General features: G+C 40.9%; 1 protein-coding gene across 2 annotated transcripts in view; it reads left to right on the plus strand.

Annotated features, from left to right (window-relative positions):
• Positions 1-13,711, plus strand: part of FNDC3B (fibronectin type III domain containing 3B) — a 449,034-nt gene that overhangs the window by 83,239 nt on the left and 352,084 nt on the right. For both annotated transcript variants that reach the window (XM_019503306.1, XM_019503307.1), the window contains exon 3: positions 12,098-12,173. In XM_019503306.1, the coding sequence (XP_019358851.1) occupies positions 12,098-12,173 (76 nt within the window). The remainder of the gene's footprint in view (positions 1-12,097; positions 12,174-13,711) is intronic.

Genomic DNA, 13,711 nt, shown 5'->3' on the forward strand with positions numbered 1-13,711 from the left:
CCATTCACTCCACCGTCTCAGCATTCATGAGCCACCTGGTACCTTGAGGTATGTAGAAAAAAACATTTAAAGCCGTGTGTACGTCTGAAACGCTGAATGTCTTTGAATCGATTCAGAGGGTTCGGATTCAATTTGGAGAGATTAAAGGGTCTCCTGATTAGGTTCAGAATTGGCCGCTGAATCTCAGCCAAATTGAATCGGTGACCAGAGCTTCGCACAGCTCTGATGATTTAAGACTTCATACATGAACAGCCTAGAAAAGATCGGTAGCCAAGTATCTGACTCCTAGCACTGTTTACTGGACCTTCTGGTAAAGCAAAAGAATAACACAGGTTTCTTCATTAAGAGGCAGTCTGGCAACTATAACCAGGCTCCTGAGAATTAAAAAAGTGAACTGCATTGTTGAGCTGGGAAGTTGGATAGTACGTGTTCAAGCTGATGATAATTCTGCTACCTACATTGTATTGTATTAGAAGAGTAGATGGATGTTTTGTTGTGTACCAAAATGTATGCTTCAGTACCAAATGCCTTTCTCATCAATACTTTTGAGAAAACGTGATCCAAGGTTTTCTTAATTTCTTCTTTAGTTCAGTGTAACGCACAGTTTCTTGCACTGTTGCCTTGGTTCTTAATTTGGGGAATGCACTGTATTGGAAAACAAACAGAATGACCAACTTCTTTTTGTAAGTGGTTGACCTATTGATGGAGCCCAGCCACGAGTGAGGCCATTATGCAGCAGCTTGGTTTCAGACTGGGTTATCAGTTACTGACTCTTGGTTGATTCAATAAGCAGTGTATACTTATAAATTCAGGGAAAATTTTGCAGAATTGTAAACTTTGGCATATAATACTTTATCTACAATTTTCCTGTAACCTCCCATTTCTTCTTAGACTTTTGGTTAGGGCACTATCCCTGCATCTCTCTCTCCCTTCCCCCTCAATAGATTTTAATTAACAGGTTTCAGAAATGGTGGCCTCTTAAACATTACCTGTGCCTAACCTTGGGAAAAGAAGCGCCAGGGTTGCTCCAGGATGCAGAATATTGTTTTGTTGTTTGATTTCCTAGGTTCTCTCAGTCTCAGAGTTAGTTCCCATACCACCAAGACATACTTAGTCAGTGTATGTAAACAAAAAAAAGTCACAGTGCCTGGATGTTATTTGTCCCAGATGGAGTTCTAAACTTGGCTCATTATACAGCACTGATGTCATGGTGCCTAAGTAAGCCCAGAATTGGAGGCATGCATAGAATCCATTTTATTCCTGTGCGATTGCACTGGTGGAGGAGAATGAGGGGGTGTTTGTTGGAAAAAGTGTTTCATGTCTATCCCTTCACTGTCTGCTAAGAACAGCGTTAATTAAAGAAGTTGGAACTGATGCCAGATAAGGCAAGCAATGCAATAGTCATTGTCCACCTGTGTATATACAGGGGAACGGTGTTAAATTTGTACTGGCTGTTGGATGCGTTATAGAACGTGTGTCCATCTTCGCTGTCGGTTCCTGATTAGAAGCTCAGCCTCTGAAATAGAACTGCTGTGTTCTTTGTAATGGCCTGACTTGAACTATAGCATTGTTATAGCAATGCTATACTGTGCGACTCTGAGCTCTTATGGCCCTGTCCAGAGTGCGAGGAAGGTCTGTAGCAAATCACTCGATTAAATCACTTAGTGAAATTCCCAGCTCTACAGCACAAAGCCTAAAGATGCTCTGTGCAGAATACAGTATCAGTGCATGGGAATGGCAGGAGCAATTGATTTCAGTTGATAATCAGTGCAGGGTACAGAACAGCCCTGAAATCTTATCCTGGTGGCTCTTATTCCTGTACCTTGCCTAACAAAATGGCCATGATTCTTTGTTTACACTGAACAGGTAAGATGAGAAAAAAATCAGCTCAACTTTCAGCAAAAAAGAATTATCTTAGATGCTAGGAGAAAGCTTTTGAACTTCAAGGGTAGCAAAGCACTGGAAAAGGCCACCTAGGGAGGTTATGAACTCCTTCTTATTCTAGCTTGTTTGCTGGAGCTTTTCAAGAACAAGTGACAGAAGCTTCTAAATTGTAGGCCTTGGTCTCATGGGGGACATAGGCTGGGAGGGAAACACAGCAGTGCACAAGCAGCCCTACAGGCAGTGCACGAGCAGCCTGGAGTATGTTGGAGAACTTTCTGATTCAGGTGGTTGAGGCCAATGAGGTGGGGAAGATCTTCTCAACTTACTGCTCACAAAGAGGGGGGAATTGGTTGGGAGCTTGCAGGTGGAAGGTAATATGGGTGACGGTGACCACAAAATGATAGAGTTCAAGATCCTAAAGGGAAGAAGGAAGGAATAAGGAAGCAGGCAGAATAAAGACAACGGACTTGAGAAAAGCAGATTTTAACAGACTTGGGGACCTGGTGGACAGGATCCAGTTTTGGGCCCCACACTTCAATCTGTCCATATACTTCTTGGAAAGAGTGCTTTGGAGCGTGACAAAAATAATTAGAGGCCTTGAAGATGAGACTAATGAGGAAAGGCTGAAAGAGCTAATAGGGTTATTTCATCTGGAGAAGAGGAGACTGACCGGGGGGATTTGGTAACTGGCTTCTAATACCTGAAGGGTGATTTATGAACATAATAGAGATGGACTTTTCTCTGGGACTATAAGGGACAGATCTAAGAGCAATGGCCTCAAGCTGCAACAGGTGAAATTTAGGCTGGAGATTAGGAGAAACTTCCTGACTATGAGGGTGGGCATGCACCAGAACAGGCTATCTAGAGGAGCTGTGGAGTCTCCATCCTTGGAAACTTTCAAGAGCAGGTTAGATGAACATTTGGGTCGGTTGATTTAGTCAGGGATGAATCTACCTTGAGCAGGGGGTGGACTAGATGACCTTATGAAGTCCCTTTCCAGAAGTCCCGTCCAGCCCTATTTTCCTGTGATTGCTATGAAACCTCTGTGATGCATGGTCCTGGTATGCTTGATTTTGACTTGAGGAAGAGGGTTTGAGCTTGGTGCCCTTAGGCTTGTATGGCTGGAAGGAATCTCCAATGATTTTTGGTACCCCTGATCTGTATGCTGCAAGTGCTTCTCCTCAGGGACAGCCGTACTGTAAGAGTTCTTTCTGTGACTCCAACCGTGACTGATTAATTTTAGTGGCAGAGCACTAATGCATTTTAGTTGCTTTAGTACTTGAACTTTTTGTTTTCAGAAACTGCAAGTGCAGAGGTCTGTCCCCTCCTGGTCCCCCACCCCCCTGTTTTTTTTAAGATGAGATTTCTTGAGTGGGATGGCTAGGAGGAGGTACAGCTTTTGCTACAACTTGTCATGCCTTAATGTAACCTAAGAATTTGTATGCATGGAAAGATCATTCATAAATGAGGAAGGAAGTGTAAGCCCCTACAAGCAGAAGACTGAGAATTGAGAGACTTGGTGTGTTCCTGGTTCTGATTTCCTTTGAGGGGTAATCCCTTATGATGTGCCTGGTTTCATCATGTGCTGCAGGGGAATAACTGCAACAACAAGTCAGAATTTTCACCATGTATATATGCGCCTAGAGGCCTTTCCAAAAGTCCCTAGTTGCACAATTCTCATCTCATTTCCATAAGAATCGGACACCTGGACGCTTTGAAAATTCCTCTGTACATATCTGTAAGTTCCTCAGTACCTTTTAAGATCTGTCTCTAAATCCTATGAATGCTGTGGTCTTGTTAGGTGTTATTCGTAATGTGCTTTAAGATCCTAGGATGACAGATCTCCACTGACTGCAAAGGTGAAAAATCTATGTGAGGACTTGAAAGGCAAGGAGAGATTTATATGTGCTGGCTCTAACTCAGAAACCATATTAGGACCTTTTCAGGACTGCTGGCTACAAAATAAAGCACCTGTTTCTAATAATATAATTAAAGTAAAAAAAAAATTGCACTGTTAAGTCTATGGCAGACAGATAATGGAATTAACATAAGAGTCTTGTAAGTTGGAAATGAAATTGCAAAGGCTTACTTGTGATACTGAATTTAGACACTAAGGTGAGGGATTTTCAAGGGATGAAGGCTCTTAAATAGTCGTTCTTGACTTCTGGACATTTCCTGAATTTATAATTGGTCAGTAATGGCTGCTGCTGTTGGGCTGGTGAAGATGATACAAACTGCATTTGTCAGAAGCTGTTGTGAATCTAAAAGTGCGTTGGAAACTTCCAAGAGAGGAAGCGAATTCCTCCAGGAAAACATTACGCTTCTTCTAACAAGAGTGACTTCGTACAGGCAGAGTCGAATCATCAAATGCGAAACACCAAATGCAAGTGTGTGTGGAAGCTGCTTGACTGTCTGCCAGATTTTGTGCCAGATGATGAGGCAGTTTGGTAGAGCGTGAAAGCATTGCAGAACTTACCTCTAAAATGACCCAAGAGTGATATCATACATACTGCCTCTGAGTCCTAAAAAAGTAAGATTTAATTGCAGAGAAAGAGTCATAGCAGTAAGTGGGTACTTTGGCTGTCCTTATTTGATCTTCAGTGCCAGTCCTAAAGGCTGCTTGTCTATTTTATAATAAATATTTAAATCTTTCACAATTTGGTTTATCAGTTTTTAGTGGTGCTTTCACATTAGACTTTTTTTAATGTGCCAAGGCACATAAAATGAGTGTGGTGAGTAAAAGAAAGAACATGCATGCCTGCTGCTCCTTCGAAGCTCAAGTAGCTGTTTTTCTGGATAGTAGGGGCTCTTGAGAGAATAGGGACCCTGTTCTGCAACATACTGAGCCTTTTTGAAAAGATCATTTTCTTTTCAGACCTTTCTTTCACTCCTCTTTGATATAAAAGAGGCACTGTGTGTGTTTTGCATGATATTTAACCCAAAGCCAAAGTCCCACCAAAAGCATTTTATCGTCTCTGCTTTGGCTGTAGTGACCAGTACTGCAAACAACAAATCTATGATAGTCTGTCTGAAGAGGCTGCATACAAGAAATAATGATTGCCCTATGGTAATGGATGGAAAACATTTTCGTTTTTCACATTCAGAATCCTGCGTATGTCAGGATGATAATAGTTATTTCAAATTCATTTTAATAACTCCTAGAAGTACATTAGTTCATATCCTTTTGAGAAGTGTGGATAATTACATAGTCTTGGGGAAAATTCTTCTAGTGATGATAAGTTAAAATAGACAAGATTTGTAAATTTGAAATGTCAAAATGTCTTCTCTCTCATCTTGTCTCTTGTTTTCTTATTCAGTAGATTTCTGGTCATTAATTTGAAACAACTGATGAAAAGGACTTATTTTCAAGTGTGTGTGTATAACTTGGCTGAGATTTACAAATCATCATACCATTATGCCTATACACCTTTTGATTCCATCATCATTTCATTCCTTGGTTTTTGAGTCTTTTAGTTCACATGTCTCTTATAATCTACATGGGGGGCAAAGCCCTACCTTTCAGACTATCCTTGCAAGTGTTAGGATTTATTGCCTGCCATCTGGATGTTGGGAAGAGTCGTATTTTCTGAATGAATCTTAGAAGAAACAGCTTGGTCTAGTCAGGTTCTGGGTTTTGTGGCTCAATGATAAAAGTTCTCTTATGAATACAGACGTCTGCTTTGCAGCTTAAAAAGAAAAGGGCTTGCACGATACAATAGGTTAAGTGCTACAGATCCTGCCAGTGTCTGACTCACTCCCCTACAAGCCTGTGTAATGCAAGGCCTGTTGCTGTCTTGCTGATGTCGGTTGTCAGGGAAGAGTCATTAGGCTTTTTTCCCCTTCTACTTTAAGTTACAACCAAGGTGATGAGTCTGTAACAGCCTTCCCTCCCCCCGTCTGACCATAAGCTGTCTGCTGTGGATAGCACCTTTCTGGATGTCAGAGTGACCTGGTGACATGTGGGCGGTGTTGAAATTTGCATTCAGTTATTAAGTGAGAATGAACATTGGGATGCTGAAATTTTGCTGATATCTTAGGTGGCCTGCTGGACTACTATCTGGTTACCACAGTAACTCAGCAGCAGTGAGTATTACAGAAAATAAAACCTTGACATGGAATAGTTAAACAAGAGGTCAGAGTTTCTTATCCAGTCGGCCTCCCTGTAAAATCTGTGGGTCCAGTTCACCGGGCCTCCTGCACAATTCGAATTTCTTCCTTCTATCCGACTGTTAAGAAGAATGTTTTCAGTATTTTTCCTATCATGAGGCAAGCGGCTTTTATAAACAGTAAAGGGAAGTAAGAAGCTGCTGTATCCTCTTTCCTCAAGGAAGTTACTTTGGCAGCACAATTTTTATCATTTGATTTGAAGAGCCACATATGAAAAGCAGGATGACGTTGCTTTATTTCAGTGGTTTTTTAACTTCCTAAAATCACAGAACATTTTCTGTCATGTCAAGGCTTTTTTTGGCCAGATCTTAAAAAAACCCTCCAAGGACAGAGAGTCGACAACCTCTTTGGGTAGCCTGTTCCAGTGCTTTACTATCCCCCTTGCAAGAGGTTTTTTCTAATATCCAACCTAAACTTCCCTTGCTGCAACTTGAGCCCATTGCTCCTTGTTCTCTCATCTGCCACCACTGAGAACAGTCCAGCTCCAGCCTCTTTGGAGCCCCCCTGCAGGGAGTTGAAACCTGGTATTGAATCACCGTTCAGTCTTCTCTTCTCCAGGCTGAATAAGCCAAGTTCTCTTAGCCTCACCTCATAAATCATGTGCCTCAGCCCCCTAACCATTTTTGTTGCCCTCCACTAGACTCTCTAATTTGTCCACATGCTTTCTGTAGTGGGGAGCCCGTATTTGGACACAGTACTTCAGATGTGGCCTCACACTACCGCAAAGAGGGGAATAATCACTTCCCTCAATCTGCTGGCAATGCTCCTACTAATGCAACCCAGTATGCCATTAGCCTTCTTCACAACAAGGCCACACTGTTGGCTCATATTCACCTTGTCTGCTGTAATCTCTGGGTCCTTTTCTGTAGAGCTGCTGCTTAGTCAATTGGTGCCCAGCCTGTGTCAGTGCATGGGGTTGTTCTGTCCTAAGTGCAGGGCTTTGCACTTGTCTTTTTTTAAACCTCATGAGTTTTCTTCTGGGCCAGTCCTCCAATTGGTCTAGGTCTCTGAATCCTAGCCCTACCCTCCAGCATATCTACTACTCTCCCCATCTTGGTGGGGAGAGTAGTAAACTTGCTGAGGATAAGCTTGCTGAGGATAGACTCCATCCCATCTTCCAGATCACTGATGAAAACATTGAACGAAGTCAGCCCCAGGACAGACCCTTGGGGCACTCCACTTGATACCGGCTGCCAAGTGGACATCAAACTGTTGACTACTACTTTCTGAGTCTGATGATCCAGCCAGTTTTCTGTCCAACTTCCGGTCCATTAATCCAGCCTGTACTTCTGTAGCTTGCTTGCAAGCCTGTTGTCGGAGACCATATCAAAAGCCTTGGTAAAGTCAAAAGTACATCATATCCACAGCTTTCCCTGCATCCACAGAGCCAGTCATCTCATCATAGAAGGCAATCAGGCTGGTCAGGCATGACGTGCCCTTGGTGAATCCATGCTGACTGTTCCTAATCACCTTCTCCTCCGAGTGCTTCAAAATGGATTCCTTAAGAAACTGCTTCTTGATTTCCACCCCCCCCCGCCCAGGGACTTAAGTGAGGCTGACTAGTCTGTAGTTCCCTAGACTCCCCTTCTTCCCTTTCTTAAAAGATGGGCACTGTATTTGCCTTTTTCCAGTTGCCCAGGACCTTTCCCAATCACCATGAGTTTTTTTTTTCGAAGATGATGGCTAGTGGATCTGCAACCATAGTGGTCAACTTTCTCAGCATCGTTGCATGCATTGCATCTGGCCCCGTGGACTTGTATATGTCCAGCTTTTCTAAATAGTCTCTACCCTGTTCTTTTGCCACAGTTGGTTCCTCCCCAAACTGTTCTGCCAGGTGTAGTAGTCTGGGAGCTGATGTTGCCTGTGAAGACCTGAGCTAAAGGCATTGAGCACTTTAGCCTTTCCCACATCATTTATCACTAGGTTGCCTCCCTCATTCACTAAGGGACCCACACGTTCCCTGATCTTCCTCATGTTACTGACATACTTGTAGAAACCCTTCTTGTTACCTGTCATGTCCCTGGCTAGCTGCAACTCCAGTTGTGCTTTGGCCTTCTTGAGTTCATCCCTTCTTTTATGATACTCCTCCTTAGTCCTTTATCCATGTTTCCATTTATAAGCTTCTGTTTTGTTTTAGCTCACTGAAAAGTTTCCTGCTAAGCCATGCTGGTCTTCTGTCATACTTCCTAGTCTTCCTGGTATCAGGGTGGTTTGTTCCTGTGTCCCCAGTAAGGTTTCTGTAAAATAGGACCGAGTCTCCTGGACTCCTTTCGCTCTCAGATTGGCCTCCCAGGGGATCCTGCCCATCAGTTCCTTGACTGAGTCAAAGTCTGCTTTTCTGAAGTCCAGAGTCCTTACTCTGCTGTTCTTCTTTCCTTTCCTCGGGGTCCTGAACTCAATCCTCTCATGATAGTTTCTGTCCAAAGTTGCCATCCACTTCTACATTCCCCACCAAAACTACTTCCAGTCTCTTTGCAGAACCCCCCGGTGACCGATTGTGGAACAGTTTGAAAGCCACTGTTTTATTTAAAGGCCATCATAGCTTAGAGATGCATTTGGCTATTATGATCCTGGCAATTTTTCTTTTAATGGTTAAAATTGCCAACTCCAATCAGTAACTTTAAATTGCAAAAAATTGTTACTGTAGACATCACTGAGCGAATGCATGGTTGATCTGAGGGAGGGCACTCTGGTGCACAAAAGCTTGTCTAAAATCTTTGCTTTTTAATAACTGACTGGTTGGAAGTACCTAGCATCCAATATAATATTTATGAGTATGTCTATGGATTGATGTTGACTATTGGAAATTAAAAGGTTAATGGCAGAAGATAAGGAATTGCAGTCAAGGATGGATTTGTGTAGGATCCTGGGGATGCTGGGTCGGAACAAGACTAGACACAGAACTGAGTTAAAGCCACAGCAGCAGGCAGAGTGCAGTGCACAGCTGATTGCAACAAGAGGACTGCATGCTGAGGCAGGTTTGATCTGTGTAAGCTGCCTGGCATGGGAGGAAGATCAAGAAGTTGGAAGGAGGAGAAAAAGCTAAGCCTTTAGGGGCATGTGGGGAGCCTGGGGGTATCTGTTCAGCACTCTTCTCCCCTTAGACTTCATGAATCCTAGACTTGATTAGTCATAATTTACCACTGACTGTGTTATATCATCAGATAAGTAGCCAGTCCAGAAATTGCTTTTGAAAAGCTGTATATAAAAGAATAATTATGTGACTTTACAGACCCATAGCCTGCTGCCTTGATTTTGTTGTGCCCTTGTGACCAGGCCTCTTCCCCATCACCCCCTCCTCTGTTCAACCCTATCATTTTGCTCTGCATGTTTCCTTTGACAAAAGAATGTGTATCCATCCCCTCTAGTGAATAATTCATAGTTATTCATAGGCAGAAGAGCAAATGTCCTTAAATGTTGATTGTGCAGAGGTTAGAGATGGGAATGGCTTTTCTCTCTTATTTTTATCTTGTCTAAACCACTTACTGTGGTCTGTGTCTGTTGGCTTAAAGCCATGCTAATCAATGTTCTGTGAAAAATTACTGTTACAGACCTAAAATAATGGTATTCTCATTGTCATTTTTCCTCATGGCTTATAATTTGTGTTAAAAATTTAACCATGACAATGGGCTTCTGCCACAGTATTGTACTTTGTAGGCTTATATAGGCAGTAATTATTTGCCATGTAGTTTTATATTGCATTGAGAAAACATGACGTTTCTCTCTCAAATGAATTTAAAGACAAAGTCCCTGGTTCTAAACACCACAGGGCACCAGGCTTGGTACTAACTTATAAGTAGATCAAAATTGGGTTCCAGATGTGAATACGGAATTTTTTTTTGGCTCCAATATAATCAATATTTCTTTTTTTGTAACAAAAACAATTGTTTTGGCCTATTTGGCATGATGCTTGAAACCAACTATTGTGCATTTTGCACATGTAATGGATAGCATATGATGAAATGAATACTTATTCCAAATAAAACACTTCTTTAAAGATGGGACTTGGGAGTGCGAATTATCAAACTATTACACAAGGTATTAGCCATGTGAATTTTATTTATTTCACTAGGAGTTGTGCAGATGAAAGTCCCAGATTACTTGGTAAACAGACTCCAGACAATGTGTTGGTTTAAAACCATGAGAGTGCCCTGAGTAATGCCTGAAGAAGGGTGTTTTTGCCCAAAAGCTTGCAAAGAACAATTTTTTCCAATTATTTAGTTGGTCTAATAAAAGAGATCACATCTACCCAAAGAACCTTGTCTGAGTAGTAATAAGTAATATTGATTTGGGGTTTGACTCTGCAGCTGTAGGGACTGCCTGGAAGTTGATGAGTATTCTGAGCACCATCAGGATCAAGCCCGTATTAAATGCTGACTAAAATAAACACAGACAGATCACCTTGTGATCAGGATATTGCTGCTTGTGAAGTCATGCTGTATAAACACAATTTTGCAGTCTCACTAAAAATAGTCTCTCCCATCCCCCACTGATGTCTGGAAACAAGTTAAACAGGCAAATGCATCACACTTTCTATTGTATGGTGAAAGTGGTTTCAGAGAGGATGGGGTAATATATCTTTCAGCCAGTTCTCTACAGCAGTGGTCTCCAAAGTGGGGTGTGCAAGATGATCCACTGGGGTGCGGGAAGAAAATATTAGAACTTCTATTTATATTTATTTTTATCTTAAAGAAAGAAAGAAAGAAATTAAGCTTCACTAATATTTAATGTACAGATTGACACTGGCTCCCTTGCTCGGTCTGTATATCAGATGGTCACATGTCATGTACGGTACGCCAGGTATCCTGAGGGAAGGGTGGGAGTTCCACAACGTGGAGGGGTTGACAGTGGCACCCTCACTCGTTCATTCACTTTTAGTGTATTGCAACGTATATATTGGGGGTGCGTGCTCAAAACATTTTTTACTGATAGGGGTGCATGATCAGAAAAGTTTGGAGACCACTGCCCTAGAGATCCTGCAGCTCTCCCATCACGTGGGTTAATAGGAGTGACATCTAACTGTTCATTATACATTATTCACTATGTATAGGAGGATGAAGCATTTGTGTCTCTAACTTCAGTCTTCATAGATGATTATAGGACAGTAGGACCTTGTAAAGTCTAGTTCTGCCCCCTGTTCAAGGCAGGATCATCTATGACTAAATCAGCCCAGTCAAGTCTCAGTCCAGCCTGCTTTTGAAAATTTTCAGGGGTGGATATTGCACAACCTTTCTGGATAACCTGTTCCAATGCTTGACCATCCTCATAGTGAGAAAAATCTTCCTTAATTTCCAGCCTAAATTTCCTCTGGTGCAGTTTGGGACCATTGCTCCTAGTTCCTGCCCTTTACAGCCTAAGGGAAAGTTTCTTTCTTATTTCCATCTGCTATATAATTGCCTCAGTTTCTTGTGATCTAGGATCCTACTGTTAACAGTACGTTGTTTTTCTGTGCACTTTAGTACACTCTGTTTAGCTATGGCTGGATGCTTTGCATCCAACAAAACAAATACGAATGTCTAACATCTTGTTTCACTATATGCAGCCCTAAGGTTGATGGGGCAAAGTGCTTCTTGCATTGCTGTCACAATGAAAACATAATTTGACCCAAGATGTCATGCAGAAGCTTTCTGTGCAAGGCTCACTCTGAGCCTTATAGGCAGTAGCCCTATAAAGATGTATCCATTTAATTTTTTTTAAATAGGTAGCACAAAGTTTTGCAGACATACAAAAGTGTTTATAGGAGCAGTGCTTTAAATTTGTAGCCTTTAACTGTATACAGTAGGCTTAAATTTAGCTATACCTGAAAGGGTTGGAATATAATTATGAGAAATAAATATCATTTTCTAGCAAACTTCAAATCTGTATTGATTTTAGAGTTCTGCTGATGCTCAAGGCTGTGGTGATTTCTAGTTTACTGCATGTGTGTAGCTAATGTAAATGTTAGAATGCATCTGTTTTACTGCAGACGTGTAAGTACTATAAACATTAGAATGAATAAGGCAGATCTCGGAGCATTAGATTGAAATCTAATCTGTTGTTTTCACAGGTCATTTTGGTTCAAGTTAATCCAGGTGAAACCTTTACAATAAGGGCTGAGGATGGAACACTTCAATGCATTCAAGGTAAGAGTTATTTTTTCTTTTCTTTCTTTTTAAACGTTCCAATTAATTGAGTGTCCTTGAACTCATGGACACAATGGATTACCTTTTCTGAGATGACAAGTCTGAGCTGTACCTGGTTTCACTTTGTGAAAAGTTAATGGAAAAGCTATTCCATTAAATCACATTTTTGGCATGCGTGTGAGGCTGTATATATGACTATATATTTTATAGGACTGACTTATGTGCCTGTTTTAGTTTGGTATGTCGGAATAAACTGGAATTTTGTAAGGCCAGTGAATTTTGATGGGTACTGTAGATAGGTAGGAAGTGACCCCAAATGGTATTGTAGAGAAACTAAAAGTGGAAAAAAATCTTCTGTTTTTTCTCTTCCCCCTCCCCTCCAAAAGAAGTTTTTAATAAATACCTGGCCCTTTCGGAGATTTTATAGCCCAATATTGTCTCATATTGGCACAGGAGAAACAGGTTCTAAAACTGGGGAAATGATCAAATAAAATTAAATGCATTAGTGTATGATATGGTCCAAACAGAAGAAAGCAAGATCAAAACAGGACAATGTTTACCAGTCTAGGCTATCCTAGTAACTTAACAAAGGACATTAAAAAAATGTTTTCACTCAGAACTATCATTTAGGTATCCTTAACCTTTGTTCAATTTAAACGTGAAAAAACAAAAGGTTAAAAGTACAAGAGTCTTCTATTTTCTGATGTTTTCAGAGGGAAACTGATCTGTATGTGAAAGCCAAATATTTTCAGGTTCATGTGAAATCAGGAATTCCATTTCATAAGAGTGAACTTGTTTTTAACAACAAATTCCTTACCTGAAGTAATCATTTTCTACTGTGTCATAATTTCTGGAGTTTCCCATATGAAATTAGGAGCAGAAGATGTATGGATCAAGTGGGATATTATCATTTGATTCAGATGGATGTGACTTGAGCAGTACTTTTGGTTTTTATATAGATGTTCCTAACAAATGTTCCGTGACACAGAAATTTACAATAAAAAAGAACATTCTCTATTGTCCATTGTGCCCGATGTATAATTTCGTAGAAAGGCCAAAAATAGTTTCCCTTGCCATCCCCTGTCTGTTAATGTTTTGGGTGATTTTTCTCTGAAAACTATTATGACTGTTTATAGGAAGTACAAAAAAAGTTGGGTTTTTTTCTGGTCAGTTTGACTCATTACCTAAAGAAATGCAGACTTTTTCTTCCTTTAGGGCATAAGAATTGTCTACCAGGAAATATGCTGTGGTAAAAATAGACAAAGGAAAAATGTCTAGCATAAGTTACATCATGTTGTTTTCATCAATACTTGGCATGTACATACCAATATTTTAAGAAGTCTTTCTTCATGATTTTTAGCAGCCTTTAATATGCCTTTAATATTTAATAGAATCAGTGAAATAACGTATCTAGTGTCCACTGGACAAGGGCTGGCCTGGCCCCTTTAAAGTTGAACCAAACATAGCCTTTTCCTTTGACTGTAAAATATTAGGTCAAGTCATAATTTGCAGAGGAACCTATACACAAAAAAAAAAAA

This window comes from Gavialis gangeticus, unplaced genomic scaffold (assembly GCF_001723915.1).
Source record: "Gavialis gangeticus isolate Ggan-Ray unplaced genomic scaffold, GavGan_comp1, whole genome shotgun sequence".
NCBI lineage: Eukaryota > Metazoa > Chordata > Crocodylia > Gavialidae > Gavialis > Gavialis gangeticus.